Below are 18,047 nucleotides of genomic sequence, written 5' to 3' on the forward strand. Positions count from 1 at the left end.
AAAAAACAAGAAATATGAGGAAATTGTATTTAAAATTTTGACAATATTTTTGTACAATATTTTTCTAAAAACTATCAAGTTTTTCAACTAAAATTGTGAATAATTATATTATAATTATATTATAAAATATAAACTATGAGAGAGAGAAACGTTAAATATTAACGTCACACATGTAGTATTATAATCCTGTTCTCTGTTTATAAAATATTGTTATCACAATACTCATGCTATTAACTCAATATAATTTTAATGGAAAAGTATAAATTATAACATTGAATGCAAGTAGAAATCAATCTAAGAAAAATGAAGATATTTTTAACTATAATTTACTTCTAAATAATAGCAAAAATAATCTACGTCATTTGATATACGTTCATTTCTCAAAAAAAACTACTAAAAAAAGGTAATTTTAATGTAAATAATAGTATACCGATTAAAAAACTTGTACGAGCAAAAGAACTCTCACAATTAACATGACCAATATATACTATTGATTGTTTTTATTGTAAAAATGACTCACTTAAGTAATTTTGCATCATTAATAGCAATAACATTTATATGAATTAAATCTCTTGCAGACACAATATTGATAATATTTTCGAAAAGCCGAATTTAAAGTGATCACAATAAAATAATATATATATATATATTACACACAGTATATTTGTTTACTTACTTAATATTACAAATTTGACATGTAAATAAAATAAACCGTAAGTTAACCTACATATACAATCGTTGAACGGAGATATAAGTACTACACAATTATCACAGAAAACAGTATGACCTAGTTTCACAAACAACAATGGTTATACATTAAACAGTTAGTCGTCAAACTGAGCTATATATTTACAAATGATATATCATTTATCAATAATAAAATATAAAAAACTATACTCTTTCACAATGAAAGCCGAAATTTTATGAATGATAACTACATTTTATTAATCTGCCACTAGATGGTGCTAGGATTACAATTTATATTTAATTACCAAAACAAAAACAAAAAAAATAATATATTCGATAAGAAAATGTTTAATGCATATAATTATACGTTCAATTAATACGTTGATAAAAAAAAGACATAACGAAAAATGTAAATGCGTTTTATACATATATATTATCTGATTATATAAATATACTATATAATTATATTCGCTTTGAAAAATAATAGGTCGAGAAAGCGCAAATATGAAAAGTTCTAGAATCTCTCCGCATTAATCCGCTTTCATCTCTCTTATAAGAGAACAGAGAAAATCTAGAAAATCTTCGACACCTCGTTGTCCTCCTTGTTAATTGGAGAATATACTTGCTTTCTTTTCTCCCTTTCTCTAACGGATTTTAACAAATCATATCCGTTTTTTCTACCTATCCTCTATTTTATTTGTAAAACTTTATGAACAAAAATATTCGTATTTTTTTCTTACATGTCTATATATAGGCAAATATTATATGCGCGAGATTTAAATCATATCAAAGATTTTACTGTCGTTAACGATACAATAATACTTAAGCGAATTTTTGGATATTAAACAAGATTACTATATGTATAATTATCGAATTATATTAAATTGTATAAAATTATGTACGTATATATGTGCTAAAATAAATCACAAGTTTTCTTTAGGATTTTTTCGAAATAAAGTAAATGATTATAAAAATCCTCTGTAAGAACCTTTGATTCTTCCTGTATGTATATTTATATTGCGTATAAAATATGCATACACAAACACACACACACACAATCTGCTAGATATAAATATGCATATTGAATAAAGTTTATAATATTATATATATATACATCTCTTTTTGTTGTTGTATTTTTATTATTATAAAACATCAAAGTAAATATATAATCCTAATACTTACGCGAGTTTTATCATCGATCGTGTTCGATACTATCGGTGTTATATGATTCCCATTTCCAACGTTATTGGCGGACATCTTAGAAATTATATTTGACAAAATTGATCCTCTTGAAGAAAAAGAATGAAAAGAGGAAAAATATGAAACATGCACTAATTATTAAAAATACAAAATTGATTTAACAGGCTCGTGTAATAATCGATAACGTCGTCGTACAAACGAAAATAATCGATACCATCGCACCATAGATTGATATTTGATATTATTTTGCACAGCGTTGATTTAAAAACAAAAAAAAAAAAAAAAAAAGAAGAAGAAGAAATGTAGATTTCCTTTTAAGATTTAGAATGTATTTGAAATTAAAATCTCTCAATGAATAAACACTAATTTTTTTCCATTCGAATAATTTTATTCCATAGTCCTCTTGCACTCACGTATGACTTTTTTTCATCGATCTCGCGTCTCAATATAAAAATATATTATTTTATTCTACTTTTTTATTCTTTTTTTTTTATGAAACCCGTTAATCGGCCTCTATATTGTTGATGTGGTTCTCATTATTATTATTGTTTTACTCGTTCGTGTATGGTATGTTTGAAAAAATCGGAAAAAGAGAGAGAGAGAGAAAGAGAGAGAGAAACAAAATAAAATACAAATCAAAAAGGAAGGAAAAAAGTTAAATAGAAAAAGAAAAAGAAAAAGAAGAAGAAGAAGAAGAAATAAAAAGTGAGATAAAGAAATACAAGAGATAAAACCGATAAATGAAGAATTTACTAAATATGGACCGATATATATATTTATGCGAATATACGTGTATCGACTGTAAATCGTCAAGCAGTAGACTAAAGAGAAAGAGAGCTGTTACTTCGACCTACCTCGGTTGAGTATACAACAAATCTCCCTCCTCCATTTTATGATCGCGACATAAATACTCTCGAATACTTTTATATCTTTCAGTTATTTCCTATCGTCATCTCACCTGCACTAATATTCATGGAAAATGGTACATAGATGTTACCTATATGCATAAATTATATATTTATATTTAGACAAATATTTCCAAATAAATTGAACAAATTCTATGCTTGTATAAATTGTCTTGTGTATGGGTATGTATGTATGTATATATATGCGCGCGCGTAATACACACACACAGAGAAAGAAAGCGTATATGCGTTCATGAATTAATGTGATATTTTAAATGGAAATTTTCTACATATTTCAATTCATCGTCGCCATTGGTTTACCTTTCCCATACCTCTCAACGTTACAAAAAGGAAAAATGCAAATTTGAGATAATTAACTGAACCGTTTATTTATGAATATAATAAATCTACAAAAAAAAAAGGAAGATATAAATGAAATTATTCGTCATTACTTAAGAATGAGTATCACTTTCTGTTACCAAGTATAAAGACAAAAAAAAAACTCATTAATAATGGATTTCTTACTTCCTTCCGATTGGAAAAAACTAGTTTTATTATACATTTTCAACGAACTAAATTACCTAAGAATCATACTATCATTGAATAAGAATTATTAAATGTTTCAAAACATATTCTCACATTAAAATAAATTATTAAATGATTGTATTCCGATAGGTATAAAAAGTATTTATATGATTTTTCTTTTCTTTCATACAAAAATCATAACAATATTTTGATAATGTTACATATATATACAATGTATAGTATGCAGGTATATGTCTAACATTATTTTTGATGGAAATTAAGTTATAATATATTTTTACATAATTATTCAACTAAATATCCTGTTAAAATGTAACCACCCGTATCGCTCGTTAAAATATCTGGATGTGTCCTGTCTTGTAATATTTGATAAGAACGTAAGAAATTAGAAAACAGCCTTAAATTCACTACATTTTGTGTTTGTTTAAGAGCCATGTATGTTTCCTGCAAAGGTTCTCTATGAGTATGAAATATTACAAATGGTCTAGATGCGCCGAGAAATGGTAATAAAAATTTCACAATTTCTAAAGGATGTTCTTTAGCTACGATAACTAAACTTCGAGCTTTAGAATTTTTCAAAAGGTCTAATATAAATTGCGTCTCTATTAACCATTTTGGCTTCTTAACTGGTTCATTTTCAATGTGATCATTTAATTTACGTTTTAAAGTATTTTTATTTTCAACTTTTTCTTCTTTCATAAGTTCATCGGTATTAGTCACATTCTCTATAGTTGGATTTGTTTCTGCTTGCATAGCATCTAAACTGATCGATCCATTGTTTATGGTTTCATTGATATTGCTATCAATGATTTGGTCAATTTTTAATACTTCTTTGTCATTTTCTACTTCAGTTTCTTTTCTATAATCATTACTACTGCTTAGCAATACTTCATTGTTTCCAGATTGAGAAGTATTGGAATCGGAAACTGTTCTACAAAGAGATACGTCGTCTGATGACAAAGATTCTCCTTGATTATATAATCTTATGAAGCTATAAATATTAACCGTTAAATGCCTTTCAAGCTGTTCTTTAGGAAAATTCATAGCTTGAATGATAGTTAACTGAGGTATATTTCCAGGATGCAAATTTATTAATAAACCTGTAGTATTTGCTCCAATTCTATGTAGCATGGCAGCACTTGGTAATCCTAACGAGCCGCTATCATATAACATGTATAAACCATCCGATTGAACATCGCTGTATGATAACAATTGAGAAAGAGCATCCATTCTTAATCCTCCTAATCGTGCATGATCTTGTCTAAAGTATACTTCGTGTAAGGACATTATAGTAGGTTTACATATCGTTAAGTAACGAAAGTATTTCTGTTCTTTTTTCTTGATGTACTTTTCTTGAGAGTACTCAGTTTTGGCTGAAAAAGATCTACTGTTCTCTATAAGAGTACCAACTATCTCTTTGCCAGACTTTCCAGATTCTTGAAGTTCCAAGATTTCTTCTTTTGACAATTTCTGCGAAGTACCATCGTTGGTGATACAACGATTATCTAAACCACTCGACGAATTGTTCTTTAAATCGTTCCAAGATTCTGCCCCTTTTATAACTTTTAATGTATAAGATCTTTTATTATTTTTCGATGGTACCATTTCAAAAGTTGTCCAATAAGGTTTACCAATTATTTCTTCCATATTTATTTCATCCTTTCCTAACATTAATATACCTTTGTTTGATACCTTGTATAATTTTGTATACTTTTGTTTCTTCACTATTACATAATTTCCTGCTTTAATATCATCCTCGACTTCACTCATGTTTTTATATTTTATTAATATCTTCTTGTTTTATTTCACAAAGTTAACTTTTTAATAACAATCTTTTCAAACGAGAGGACACGTCAATTTGAGGTTAGACTTTAAGTATAGTTCAAAACACGTGCTCGTATAAAGTCAATTGAGCGAATCTTCTAAAGCGTACTATACAACCGCATATTTTACAACCTCTGATATTATTTCAATGTAAATGCCATTTATAATTTATTTCTTTTTTTAGTCAAAACACAAGTTTTTGGATAATTAATATTAATTATCCAAGCCAGCAATTCGTAATTCTATCCAATGTCATTTATATAAAAATCTAACTAAAGCTAGGTTATCTCTAAGTTAAAATTCTCACATATTCTATATATCTCTCTTTTTGCAAACATATTGTTGTTGTTGTAAGTATTGTGTATTGTAACGAAAAGAAAAATTGTTTTTACAGCAAATATAAAGAAGGATGGTTATTTGCACTGAGTTTCAAGCAATTGTACTAGCTGGAGGAAAAGGGTCTCGTATGACCGAACTCACAGCTGGTCAACCAAAATGTTTATTACCTATAGGAAATAAACCAATGATTTGGTTTTCATTGCAACTACTTGAACGTAGTGGATTTAAAGAATGTATTGTCGTAGTATCAGAATCAATGAAAAATGATGTATCGTCCTCGTTGGATAAATTAAATTTAAAAATAAAAATAGAAATAATAGGAATACAAGGTGCAGAAGACCTCGGTACTGCAGATTCAATTAGACTTATTCATGAAAAGATTCACACTGATTTTTTAGTATTATCGTGTGATTTGATCACAGATATTGATATTTCGGAAACATTAAATTTATATAGAAAACATAATGCAAGTATTACAGCATTGATGCTACCAATGCTCAAAGTACCAGACGAATTTGTTACTCCAGGACCCAAAAATAAACAAAAACCAGAAACAGATTTAATTGGAATAGATAATGAAACAGGACGTTTAGTATTCCTGGCATCAGCTTCGGATTTCGAAGAAACTATGAATATATCACGAAAAATTCTCAGAAAACATACCAGTTTTACCATGCACTCCAAACTGATGGATGCACATGTATATATCATCCAGAAATGGGTTTTGGATTTTTTAGTATTCAATAAGTAAGTAATGATATAAAAGAGTATTAATATTTTGATCGAAAACTATTCTTTTACATTGTATTTTGTAGAAACTTTAGTACATTGAAAGGTGAACTTCTTCCATACATAGTTGCTAAACAATTATCAAAACCGCCTAAGCAACCTATAGAAGAGAAAAATAATTCGATTGTACAAATAAACTTAAAAGAAGATATATTCCGTTTTGCCGTTGCAAAACCATTAGATAAGTTAATAAGAAGAATGTCCGCATTTAATGACCACAGTACTGACCTACAAGAAGCTTATCATGACGATATAATAAGATGTTATGCTCACATTGTGAGCAATGGGTTTGGTTTAAGAGCCAACACTATACAAATGTATCATCTTGCAAATTTCAAGGTATATGTATTAATGTTTATTACATTTATTTCGTTTACATCCAATTTTCTTGTAATGTATATGATTAGTAATGATATTTTTTATTACAGATATCCGATTGGTCATCTAATATTATTAAATCTAATCTACTCCTGAATACATCACCATTAGCAACTGTTAAAAGTACTCAAGTAAATAATTGTAGTATAGATGACAATGCATTTGTCGATGAGAAAACGTCTCTTAAATTTAGTCACATTGGTCTTAATACAATTGTTGAAACAAAAACCAGAATCTCAAACAGTGTTATAATGGATAATGTAACTATCAAGGAAAAGTAAGAAAAATATTTTGATTATAGGAAAAATGCATACGACTGATACATTAGAATAAATTCTCTAATTCTAAATATTTGTACAAATTTGTAGATGCTCGATACATAACAGCATTTTATGTAATGGGTCTATCATCGAGGAAGGTACCGAATTAAAGGATTGCATAGTTGGTGCTCAACATGTTGTAATATCAAACAGTCAACATTCTCGAGAAGTTTTAACTGAAGCTGACAGATTAATAGAAATTTAATTATTTATTAATAATAACTTATAATTGAAATTAAAGTGTGTGTGACAAAATAAATTCTACTCCTTTTTCAATTATTTGTATAAATTTTATTTTTTTTTTTCCCACTTTAATTTCCAACAATATAACAAATGTGTATATAACAATATATTTGTTTATCACAAATAGTACTATATAAAGGGGAAAATAGTACCAACGGTAAAAATATTCCTACTATTGATATTTTGTTTTTTTTCGTTGGTACCGCTGCAACTGCCTTCGTTTCTATCATTTATTCGTCGTTCCTTTCGGTGCGTTCGCTCAAGCAATATGGTATGAATTTATTCACGTAATTTCCATCGATTTATTATTAAGTAATCCTAAGTATTCATGGGGTAATTATGTTATGAACTCATTGTTTAGTTATCATAATAATTAATTAATTGTATAATAATCGATATAAATGCCTTCGTATGATTTGTTTTATCGTAGTTAGGTTAACTCGTTATAGTGATCGTTTTCTGTGCGATTATATCGATAACAAAATCATCAAATTCACTTAATTACATAAATCATTACAAATTTCAATTCTATCGAATATATTTGAATCTTCATTTTGTTTTGTTCTTCTTTTACAATATTTATTTATTTATAACATTTAAGATAATGAGTGTAGTGTGTAATGACGAGTTATTTACAGTAGAATTTTTAACATTTACAGACGAAGGGTACATCAAGTTTTGGTAAGCGTCGCAATAAGACGCACACATTGTGTAGAAGATGTGGACGCAGTTCTTATCACATTCAAAAATCACAATGTGCACAATGTGGATATCCTAAGAAAAAGATGAGATCATGTAAGTTGTACAAAGTGAACTTTACATTGGAAATATTTCAACTACTTTTCACGATCATCTGCAGCAATATAATGAAAAGTATATGTACATTAATTGAATTATATTTTACAGACAACTGGTCGATTAAAGCCAAAAGGAGGAAGACCACTGGAACTGGTAGAATGCGTCATCTGAAAATAGTTCGCCGTAAATTCAAGTAAGCTTATATTTATTGATTACCGATGCCATTAACACTAAACTATCTTATTTTTATAATATACATTAACAGTAGTAATTTATTTATTTAATTATTAGTTTGCATTTATCCCCCTTAACGCTCTGTTGGCTCTGCTATGGAAATATTAGCAATTAAAATGGTTATGCTTAAAAATTAATGAATATTTTTGAAAGGTATCGCATTAGAAAAAGAAAAAATTAATAAGCAATTGCCCATTTGTTTTTTCTTTAACTTAAAGCTTCCATTTTAAAGCGCTTTATCGTAAAAAAATTTAAGGGTTACTGGGCAATGGTATTTAGTCAATATAAAACATTTGTTTGGAATAATATAAAATAAAAATGACAAAGGTGTTTGTCAATCTTTTCACATACAAGATAGTGCAATTGTTATGGTTCGATTTTTTTCTATTATTTTAGGAACGGATTCAGAGAGGGCCTACCAAAGCATAAAACTGTAGCTGCTAAATAATATACCACATAAATTCATTATAATGTTATCAAGCTACATAGCTTAAATTTTCAATAAAACAATCTTCTAGAACATATGTGTGCTAATCCAATTCAGTATTTAAAAAGTCCGTTATCCTTAATCTTTTAAGTTTTCTTCCATTGTAGTAACTTGCAGATACGGTGGGCAATGAAACACCTTTCTAAGTAAATAAATAAATGTTTACTGATAAACTTTGACGCATGCGTATGTATACTATACATTGTTGCCTGAGAGAATGGAGAAATAAAAATAAAAATATATATATATATATATATATATTAAAGAGACAAAAATGTCTGATAGGAAAGAACACATATACTGATTGTGAGTAATATAGACGAAATACGAAACGATGCAAGAGATTGTACTGCGCAAACGCGTCAATTCTTTTGACAGCAACCGCTTGTATATTTAAAGAGGTTTCGCCATTATAAAATGTCAGTAATACACGGAATTTGTTACACGATGGTAAGCTTTCTTATCGGTACCATCACTGCTTCGTGCATATAAAACCTTAAAGGGGAAACGTTGTATTGTGGAAAAGAACAAATAAGAAAGAAAGACAACAAAAAATAACTGAAAGTTATGCTACTTAAAATCAAACAATTTCAACTGCATAAGCACCGACGAATTAAGATCCACACAAGCGTTAATGAATTTAAATAACGATCTATTTTCAGAGTCACAAGGCTAAGGTTTAAAAAAGGTATTAATAAGATAGATGCATGGAAGTCATGTATGCAACTTCTTAGTTATTTTAATATTACTTCATATATGTCTTCATTTATATTACTTAAAACTTGATCCCAGAATAAATAGTCCTGACAATTGAGTTACGAAGAATAAACGTAAGAGGAAAGGTATCTGAGATCTGCAAACATTGATCATTTTATTTAAATCTTATACTCTCTTCCTGAGGTTCATCTCTTTTAAAAGATTATTCATTTAACAAATGCATATTCTGCGAAAATTATTTGGTAAGTATTATCTTCCTATACTAAACAAAAAAAATTTGTATATATATATATGTGTATATATGTTTTTTCTTTTAATATTAGGCAGATACCTTCTTATTACGAATACTGTTAGCTGCGGTTTGATGATGGCAGCTGGAGATTTGATACAACAACGTAGAGAACATTGGAAAAAGTATCGTTACGAAAATTATTTTTCAAGTGGTGGAACTGCTCGCGTGATTGCAGCATCCCCAGAGGAAGATACAATATTAGAAGAAGAGAAAAAAAAGGCTACGGATGTTGCGACTTTATACGAACACAATTACGTTCGAACGAGAAACATGACATTAGTAGGTCTGATTCAAGGACCCTTTCATCATTGTTTCTATGGTCTACTTGAAAAAATAGCACCTGGAAAAAAAGCGAAATCCATTATAAAAAAGACTTTTCTAGATCAATTAATCGCTAGTCCTACGTGTCTTATTATATTTTTCGGTGGTCTTGGTCTAATGGAACGAGACAAAGTCGAAGAAGCTTATAGAGAAATTAAAGTGAAGTTGATAGAAGCTTGGAAAGTATGTCTTATGAATGCAAACACAAAATTATGTGTAAATTATTTAATAAAAAAAGAAATAAAAAATGTAATCTTTGATTTTAAAACATTTTTCATTAGGTTGACTGCTGTTTCTGGCCTCCGGCTCAATGTGTAAACTTTATGTTCATTCCTTTACAATATCGAGTACTTTACATAAACGTTATGACTATGGTGTACGACGTTTTTCTATCGTACATTAAATACGTAAGTATTCTACCAAAGAATTTTTCATATTTTTTTTAATTCAAATTTGTATCTTATCGTTCTAAGAAAAGATCTCTTATTCGTTTCAGGATGCTCACAATGATTGACGAGAAACTGTATATAGTATTAATTATAAAAATAGATATTTTACACATATAAATATGTATATAAGAAATATTCATATATATATATATATATATATATANAAAAATATATTTTTCATCAAATTGAAATTATGAGATAAATGTACACTGTAGAAAATATTTCGTTGATTCTCTAAATTATATATATAATATATTAAAATTTATAGAATATAAGTTTTTTGATAACGGAAAATAAATGAACTTCTCCAACAGTATTTGTTCTCGTTTTGTTTTCTTTCCTTTGTATTCTTATCTGATAGTAAAGAAAACTTGAAGGCTGATAATAATTATATCTGAAATATATTTTCTAAATAATAATGTATAACTTTTTGATGTAACGATTACTTTTCTATTATTGATATAAAGAGCATAATAAATCCTAACAATAGTATAGAGCTAATATTAAAAATATCAGAAAGTATCCAAAAATGATGAAGTTATTAATAATGAAACGATAATATGCACAGTCGTATTATTGATCTACATATGTAAATATGTACATATATCTATACCGTGCATTTCTAAAAAGATATTAACAAATTTCTTATCAAAGTATCTTTTAGTGATCATTCATTAAGAGTAGGGATGTTATTTATGTCGTTAGCAGCTTTGTTTGGCATTTGGCGACAAGAGGATTATAGAATTCCGTAAGCCGTCAGTCGCCATTTAGCAAATATGATTACTGACAATGTACATATAAACACAAACAATAAATTCAACGTTGCGCAACATGTCCCGTAGTATCAAGATTATAGAAACTCTATAAATGTATATTTCGAACATAAGCTGAGAAATATAACAGGTAGAAAGATAATACTTCAAAGTATTAATTAACACAAAATGGCAAAATGACGAAATTATGATATCAAGACTAGATGATTACACAATAATACAAACAATATGATAATACAAAAGCTAGGATCGATAAAAGTTCATTTTTACAGGAAAAGAGTTTCTGTGTATGGATATTGATAAAGGACAATTTTTAAACGCGTCAAAATAAAAAGTAAATATGCATGTTATAAACTGCTTAAAATTAATGAATTAATAACTGCATACAATATTATAAAATTCTCGCAATTACTCAGAAAATAATTTACCACCTATTACCTATATTTAAAAAGAGTAAACACCAACACATTCACTTCACGATTCTCTCACATACCACCAGGGTGCAAAAACCTAAACTAAAGTGCATGCCCCGGGACACTTGTAACACTCTAATTCAACCGCGTGTTTTTTAAACTTACATGTTAATGGAAGTACATATCAAATGCTGTAATCCACTGTCAAAGCTAGTGATTACTATATAACTGATTAATTGTCAATTAATCTGGTGTTCTTGCAACACCATTTTGAAACGTTAGTGGTGCGCCATTGATACGCTAGTAAAGCGGAACGCCATTGGTACGCTAGTGGATCGCCATTGGTACGAAAGTTGAGCGCCATTGATACGCTAATAAAGCGGAACACTATTGGTGCGCTAATTGGCGCCATTGTTGGACTTTATTAAAACATATTTTAATAGCCCGTAAAAAGAAAAAGAAAACAAAACGTAAAATACTGTAGGGATAATTGCAGTGTCTTAATATGTACTCTATGTAAGGATTAAAATGATTAAAAAAAAAAAGATTATTAATTGTTGGTCCGCCCGCGAGCAAAAAAGGCCTCGAGTGTAAAGAATTAATAAAATGAATTAAACACCTCGAATAACAAACTTTATTTACATTCACATCATAATATATCCATAACCGAAACCAGAACGTATTTCAAATATTGTTGAAATATTTGTTAACCAATATCGAGAACATCTTTTACATCATTTTTATTATCGTGTTGTTGTTCTTGTGTTTCTTGTTGCATGTATACTTTCTATCCGTTGTTAATTTCTTTCTTTTTTTTTTTTTTTTTTTATTTCTAAGCAATGATATCGTTTTCAAAAAACGTTCGCACACCATGAGAAAAAAAAAGAAACTTCTCTCTTTTTTCTGTTCCATAGACGATGACGTAGGATATCTCTCACGTTTATCGATATTTTAAATTTTACGTTTCGCGCGTTTCACAGGATATATATATATACGTATACGTACACATACATTTGAGCAAATAATATAAAAATAATTCTGAGGTACTCTCGTCTTCCTCGTAGTCTGAATTCCTTAACTAATTGGCAGATCACGTTTCTCACGATAATCTTTTTATCTTGTAGCTTCTTTTTATTCTTTTTTTTTCTTTTCTTTTATTTTCTAATCTTCTTCTTCTTTTTTTCTTTTTAATTCTTCATCTTTCTTCTATTTCTTTCTCTTATCGTTCATCTTCGACGATCATTGACCTTTCAATTGTTCTCATCATTTTCATCATCATCATCATCATCATCATCATTATCATCAACATTTTCATCAAATCGTCGTTGTCTTCGATTTAAACGTTTTCTCTACAACACAGGTTCTATAACCTGGAAACGATATTTAGGCACAGGGGAAGTCCTGATTATTTTAATTCCGCTGTGTGTGTGTGTCTTATATGTGTCTTTTATCTATCCTGCATATGTTACTAGTATGTATTTATGTATGTATAAGTTTTTTCTTGTAAATAATCAAGAGAAAGAGAGAGAGAGAGAGAGAGAGAGAGAGAGAGAGAAGGAGAGGGAGGGAGGGTTGAGAGAGAGAGAGAGAGACTAACCAGCAATATTATAATTATTTGCTAATGAAAATCGAATTGAACTTATTTTTTTTTTTTTTTTAATATACCCTTATTAACTCTACCACAAATATTTGTTGCACAATTGTACTATTTTTTTTTTTTTTTTTATATTTATTTCGATTTTCATAAGCACAACGTTTCTCAATTCAAGCAAGGCATCTTTTACATTTGTTCTTTTGCGCATACATGTAAAAAATAATTCTTCGTCAACGATTTTTCTCCAAGCTTCTTTGCACTCCTTTCTCTTATCTTTTTTTTTTTTTTTTACTTTTCTTATTATTCACGTGCCTCTAAAACATAATCTATATTCCTCAGTTTCTCTTTTTCTTTCTCTCTCGACTACGTTTATACGTATTATTATTATTATTATTATAATACATACATATTTTAAATATATATATCCTAAAGTTTTTTTTTCTTTTTTCTTATTTTTTTTTTTTTCCCCCATTTTTTTCCTTTTTATAATATATTATAATAATAATAAGAAGCGATCCTCGCGTCTCGCATCCCACAAAAGTATTTTCATTATTTTATTTAATATTAATATCGATATTATTAAATTAATTGATTTTTTTTGTTCATTCATTTATTTATTTATTTATTTATTTATTCTTTTGCCAAACACACGTTTAGAGAATGAGAGAAACATCGTTTTTAATTTTTTTTCAAAATTATTTTTCGTAGTCTGTGTATTATTATCTTGCTATATGATGCACTTTTACAATAACTTTAGAATCCGCTAAAAGTCGTCGTCCCTCGAATAATTCGGACAAAGTTCTTCGTGTCTAATAATTTAACATTGTTATATCAATTCTTTTTTTTTTTGTTTTTCCTTTTTCTCTTTTTTGCATAGATATATTATTTATAATAATTATATCGGATAGCCGGATATTTATGCACGTGTGTTAATAGATTAGACGCTTAAACAGTCTCGAGAATACTTGTCTTTAATTTTTTTCTTTTATTCTTTTTTTTGTTTTATATTTCTATTTCTTCATTTTTAATTTTTCGTTAATAATACGTTAATCGAAAGATGTGAACAATTTTGTTTCTCTCTCCTAGTTTATAATTGTTCTTTTCTTTTTTTTTTTGTGTCTTTTTGTTCTTTTCTTTCCTACGCGTTTTTTTTAAATCAAAAAGAAAAAAAGAAAAAAGATGAATTGTGTGTGTGTGTGAGTGTGTATGTGAAAATAAAAATCCAAATGATATATTATTCTAATAATACGATCGTTAACGATTATCATCACGAACATTAGAGATAACTTTCGTATTATATTTACAACAAATACCTTCTGGAACTTTACAATTAATTCTTCAACGCATGTCGAATTTTAATATGCGAAACTTGGTCCTATGTTCGTTCATTTTGCGTTTCTTTTTTTATTTATTTATTTATTTTCTCTTTCTCAGCTCGCAAAATTATTTCATCCTATAGGGAAAGATACACACAATTGAGAAAAGAAAAATGATTTATCTCTATTTATATATATATTTAAAATAGTAAAGCCCTCTAAACAGACGAAGAAGAGAACACTGAGAGATATTTTGATTAGTTTCTCGAAAATTTAATTGTCATTAAATCGTATATTACTACAAGTGAAAAATATTTTTCTCTTTCTTTTTGTTTTTCTTTTTTTCTCTCTTTTTCTTTTAATTTTACTTAAAAATCGGAATGATGGGAGCTAAAAAATTATAAACGAGGAATAATATCAGCCTTCTGAAAAATCTCCTACATTGTGTGTATGTGTGGTGTGTGTGTGCGTGCGCGCGCGCGTATTATATTATATGTATATATAGAATACATGTATAATTAATTAAACATATCTCTGTCCTTTGTTTTTTTATTCCATTATCCCTGCCCCTAATAGGCCCTAATAACACGTGACAGCGTAATTAAAATTTTATTATTGACAGTGAACTGCTGACAGTTAACTCCTTTTCTTCTTATTTTGTTTTTTTTTTCGATTTTTTTAATTATTATTTTTTCCTTTCATTCTCCTTATTCCAATACTTCCGTTTATTTAAATCTAAAAAATACTGCCACCCACCACGTTTCGAGAAACTCGATATTAAGTGGCCATTTTTCAAAGCAATTACACAAAAAATGAGTATATATAAGAATATAATAATAATAATTATTAACGAGGAAAACTTACACCACCTTTTTTTTTTTTCTAATATTTAATTACTTCTATCTTATCTTTTCTTTTCATTTTTTTACTTTTGTTTTGTTTTGTTTTATCCAAGAAAATTGTCGAACTTTGTTTGCATTATCGTTTGACCACGCATTTACAATTACTCAAAATTCGTTTGTCCACTTTTTTAATACACAAACTCCATTAATTAATTTACTTAACAATTTTATTTTGTTTCTTATTAATCGTATGTATTATTAAAAACGTTGTAATATCTCTCGTTCAATATTTAATCATCGCTAACGAACGAGAAAGAAAGAAATTGATTAAAAAGCGAAACTAAGTAGCGAGTTATTAGAAGAAAAGAAAAAAGAACAAAACTCTTGTTTTCTTATTATTTTTTTTTTTATATGTCCTAGATTTTCGAAAACGTTTTTAATATAATCCCACATGGCAGTAATAATACTAATTAATAATGATGAACAACAATGTGATATACGCGTCTTAAATTTTAAAATACTTTCTTCAATATTTTTACATTTATATATATATATATTTTATATTTCAAGAAAATATTTTAGAATATATATATTTTCTAATAATTAAAGAAAAAAAAATTCGACGTGAGTGTGTGTGTATATATACATATATATATATATATAATATTTTGCGTGTTGTACCTGTACGCGTTCCTCGTTTGAATTAGCAAAGAAAAAAAGAAATATAAAAGAAAGAAATAAAAATAAAAAGATAGATTATCATCTGGTATTTACACGAATTACTACAATGAACTGTCGGTGCCTTATTCAAACGTATACAGGCACATACATACATATATATATATATATATATACATATATATTATTTTGTTTAAACCTATGTGTGTATGTGTGTATATAAAACGCAAGCGGGTTTGTATATTTTCGAGCAGTCTTAATTAATCCACGTTAACCAACACACACGCACGCAAACTAATTGCATCTGCCTGTTTTCTCTAATATATCTTGATTAAGATCTGTTACACAACTAACATTAGAAGAAAACACCCACGAATATTTTAACAACGACGACGACGACAACGACACGTTCCGCATTAGGAAGTTTATTGGCCAAAAAAAAAAAAAAAAAGAAAAAAAAGAAAAAAAAAAAAGACAAATCAAACCCCCAAACGAAGAATCGAAATTATTTTTTTTGTTTTTATTATTTTTCCTATATGATCAAATACTTCGAGAGAAAATTATTCAACGAGAATTAAACTTATTGTCAAACAAATTATTGGCACACGAATTATCGCAAATGCATGTGTGCACAATTTATTATAATAATAATAATAATAGGCATTTCTAATTTTGTTTGGTTGATTTTTTAAAGTAAATGTTTTTTTTTGTTTTTTTTTTTATCGAGATGGTTGTTATTATTTTTTTTTTTTATATTCAATTTTGCTGCAGGATATACTGCAGTTTTATTTGTGTGTATGTGTGTGTGTTATACCTGTATAAACTTTCAAATACACATTCAACTGCGTATAGTCGTATATACACCTAATTTCGTGGCACGATCAATACGCGTGTACCCTTTTCTTCTCTTCTTCTTTCGTATAATAAAAGCATTGAAATCAAAATTCGTATCATCTTCCTTCCTTCACTTTCTTTTTCTTTTTTTTTCTTTCTTTCTTTCTTTCTTTCTCTTTCCTATCTAATATTATACATAGACTTATACACGTACTACACGTATATAATATTAAATACACGTACCGTACATGTAATACAATCATTTATCTTTCCTTTCTGCAATTATTTTTAATATTTACACTGCATACGCTGCTACTCACACACCGTTTTTCTTTATCCATTAGAAAATGAACGAATAAATTATGTGAATTGTATATATGAGAAATTAATACAAATTATTATAAAACGTGTAACCCACTTTGAAAACGTCAAAGTAATTAACAAGAAAAAGAAAGAAAAAAAAGAAGAAGAAGAATTTAATACAAATGTGAATTACTTTTGTCCTTGAATTAATTAGAACGAGATATTAAAAAGCATCTGTGTTTTATGTGCTACACGTGTACGTCGCCTCTATTATATATATATATATGTTTTCGTATAAATTTATAAATTATTTTATTCTCTTCTTTTAATACGTAACAAAAATAAAATAATAATATTAATAATAATAATAATAATAATAATAAAATAAACAAAGTAGGAGATATAATGCAAGAACCTCGCGTTGTGTTTTACCGTTGTGCCATTACCCACACTGTGCAGATTTTCTCTATAGGAATTATAAACGCTAATTATTACTATTTCTTTTTGTTATACACATGTAATATATTCATAGATTTATATGTATAATGAACAAAAAAAAATATAAGAAATTTGTATGTATATATATAAAAGGAGAGAAAAAAGAAAAAAAGAAATATAATATGAACGCGTTTCAGTCGCCATTTCTTATATTTTGTAACAAAAATAAAAAGAAAAAAAGAAAGAACATTTTTCACATAAGTGATAATTAACATTCTACGACAAAAAAAATAATAGTAATAATAATAATTAATAAACGATTATTTTATA

The 18,047-nt window shown here is 27.7% G+C and overlaps 5 protein-coding genes across 10 annotated transcripts in view; 3 read left to right on the forward strand and 2 right to left on the reverse strand.

Annotated features, from left to right (window-relative positions):
• Positions 1 to 2,141, reverse strand: part of LOC106790695 (long-chain fatty acid transport protein 4-like) — a 9,113-nt gene extending 6,972 nt beyond the window's left edge. The window contains exon 1 of one of the 3 annotated variants that reach the window (XM_014755782.1): positions 1,870 to 2,141. In XM_014755782.1, coding sequence (XP_014611268.1) covers positions 1,870 to 1,944 — 75 coding nt within the window. In that variant the 5' untranslated portion in view covers positions 1,945 to 2,141. Of the gene's footprint in view, positions 1 to 676; positions 920 to 1,869 lie in introns of those variants that run through there. The other 2 variants (XM_014755784.1, XM_014755783.1) reach the window with 2 other exon arrangements.
• Positions 2,142 to 3,480: 1,339 nt separating this feature from the next.
• LOC106790676 (tRNA (adenine(58)-N(1))-methyltransferase non-catalytic subunit TRM6) lies at positions 3,481 to 5,126 on the reverse strand. Its single transcript, XM_014755746.1, has one exon. It carries the CDS (start codon positions 5,103 to 5,105, stop codon positions 3,621 to 3,623), a length of 1,485 nt encoding a protein of 494 aa, XP_014611232.1. The 5' UTR covers positions 5,106 to 5,126; the 3' UTR covers positions 3,481 to 3,620.
• LOC106790677 (translation initiation factor eIF-2B subunit gamma) lies at positions 5,024 to 7,269 on the forward strand. 2 transcript variants are annotated; one of them, XM_014755749.1, is made up of 5 exons: positions 5,024 to 5,198; positions 5,554 to 6,245; positions 6,314 to 6,626; positions 6,716 to 6,942; positions 7,034 to 7,269. In XM_014755749.1, the coding sequence occupies exons 2-5, from the start codon at positions 5,569 to 5,571 to the stop codon at positions 7,188 to 7,190; spliced, it is 1,374 nt and encodes a 457-aa protein (XP_014611235.1). In that variant the 5' UTR covers positions 5,024 to 5,198; positions 5,554 to 5,568; the 3' UTR covers positions 7,191 to 7,269. The 2 variants fall into 2 exon arrangements, with proteins under 2 accessions (XP_014611235.1, XP_014611233.1); XM_014755747.1 differs by having other exon boundaries at positions 5,166 to 5,309; positions 7,034 to 7,268.
• A 143-nt stretch (positions 7,270 to 7,412) lies between these two features.
• On the forward strand, positions 7,413 to 8,784 carry LOC106790679 (60S ribosomal protein L37). Its single transcript, XM_014755753.1, has 4 exons — positions 7,413 to 7,499; positions 7,888 to 8,023; positions 8,135 to 8,219; positions 8,657 to 8,784. Exons 1-4 carry the CDS (start codon positions 7,497 to 7,499, stop codon positions 8,706 to 8,708), a joined length of 276 nt encoding a protein of 91 aa, XP_014611239.1. The 5' UTR covers positions 7,413 to 7,496; the 3' UTR covers positions 8,709 to 8,784.
• Positions 8,785 to 8,871: 87 nt separating this feature from the next.
• Positions 8,872 to 10,656, forward strand: LOC106790678 (mpv17-like protein 2). Of its 3 annotated transcripts, XM_014755752.1 has the most exons (6): positions 8,872 to 9,197; positions 9,410 to 9,435; positions 9,540 to 9,706; positions 9,788 to 10,260; positions 10,359 to 10,484; positions 10,574 to 10,656. In XM_014755752.1, the coding sequence occupies exons 3-6, from the start codon at positions 9,682 to 9,684 to the stop codon at positions 10,589 to 10,591; spliced, it is 642 nt and encodes a 213-aa protein (XP_014611238.1). In that variant the 5' UTR covers positions 8,872 to 9,197; positions 9,410 to 9,435; positions 9,540 to 9,681; the 3' UTR covers positions 10,592 to 10,656. The 3 variants fall into 3 exon arrangements, with proteins under 3 accessions (XP_014611238.1, XP_014611236.1, XP_014611237.1); XM_014755750.1 differs by having other exon boundaries at positions 8,872 to 9,435; XM_014755751.1 differs by having other exon boundaries at positions 8,872 to 9,706.
• The last annotated feature ends 7,391 nt before the right edge of the window (positions 10,657 to 18,047 follow it).

The sequence above is a fragment of the Polistes canadensis genome, unplaced genomic scaffold (assembly GCF_001313835.1).
Source record: "Polistes canadensis isolate GaletaPanama2010 unplaced genomic scaffold, ASM131383v1 scaffold_254, whole genome shotgun sequence".
NCBI classification, from domain to species: Eukaryota; Metazoa; Arthropoda; class Insecta; order Hymenoptera; family Vespidae; genus Polistes; species Polistes canadensis.

Coding starts and splice junctions, on each gene's coding strand:
- LOC106790676 (XM_014755746.1), bottom strand. CDS start 5,105: ATGAGTGAAGTCGAGGATGATATTAAAGCAGGAAATTATGTAATAGTG.
- LOC106790678 (XM_014755751.1), top strand. CDS start 9,682: ATGCATATTCTGCGAAAATTATTTG. Junction 9,707..9,787: donor TATTCTGCGAAAATTATTTG/GTAAGTATTATC, acceptor TTTTAATATTAG/GCAGATACCTTCTTATTACG. Junction 10,261..10,358: donor AGTTGATAGAAGCTTGGAAA/GTATGTCTTATG, acceptor ATTTTTCATTAG/GTTGACTGCTGTTTCTGGCC.
- LOC106790677 (XM_014755749.1), top strand. CDS start 5,569: ATGGTTATTTGCACTGAGTTTCAAGCAATTGTACTAGCTGGAGGAAAA. Junction 6,627..6,715: donor ATCATCTTGCAAATTTCAAG/GTATATGTATTA, acceptor TTTTTATTACAG/ATATCCGATTGGTCATCTAA. Junction 6,943..7,033: donor AATGTAACTATCAAGGAAAA/GTAAGAAAAATA, acceptor ACAAATTTGTAG/ATGCTCGATACATAACAGCA.
- LOC106790679 (XM_014755753.1), top strand. Junction 8,024..8,134: donor TAAGAAAAAGATGAGATCAT/GTAAGTTGTACA, acceptor TATATTTTACAG/ACAACTGGTCGATTAAAGCC. Junction 8,220..8,656: donor ATAGTTCGCCGTAAATTCAA/GTAAGCTTATAT, acceptor CTATTATTTTAG/GAACGGATTCAGAGAGGGCC.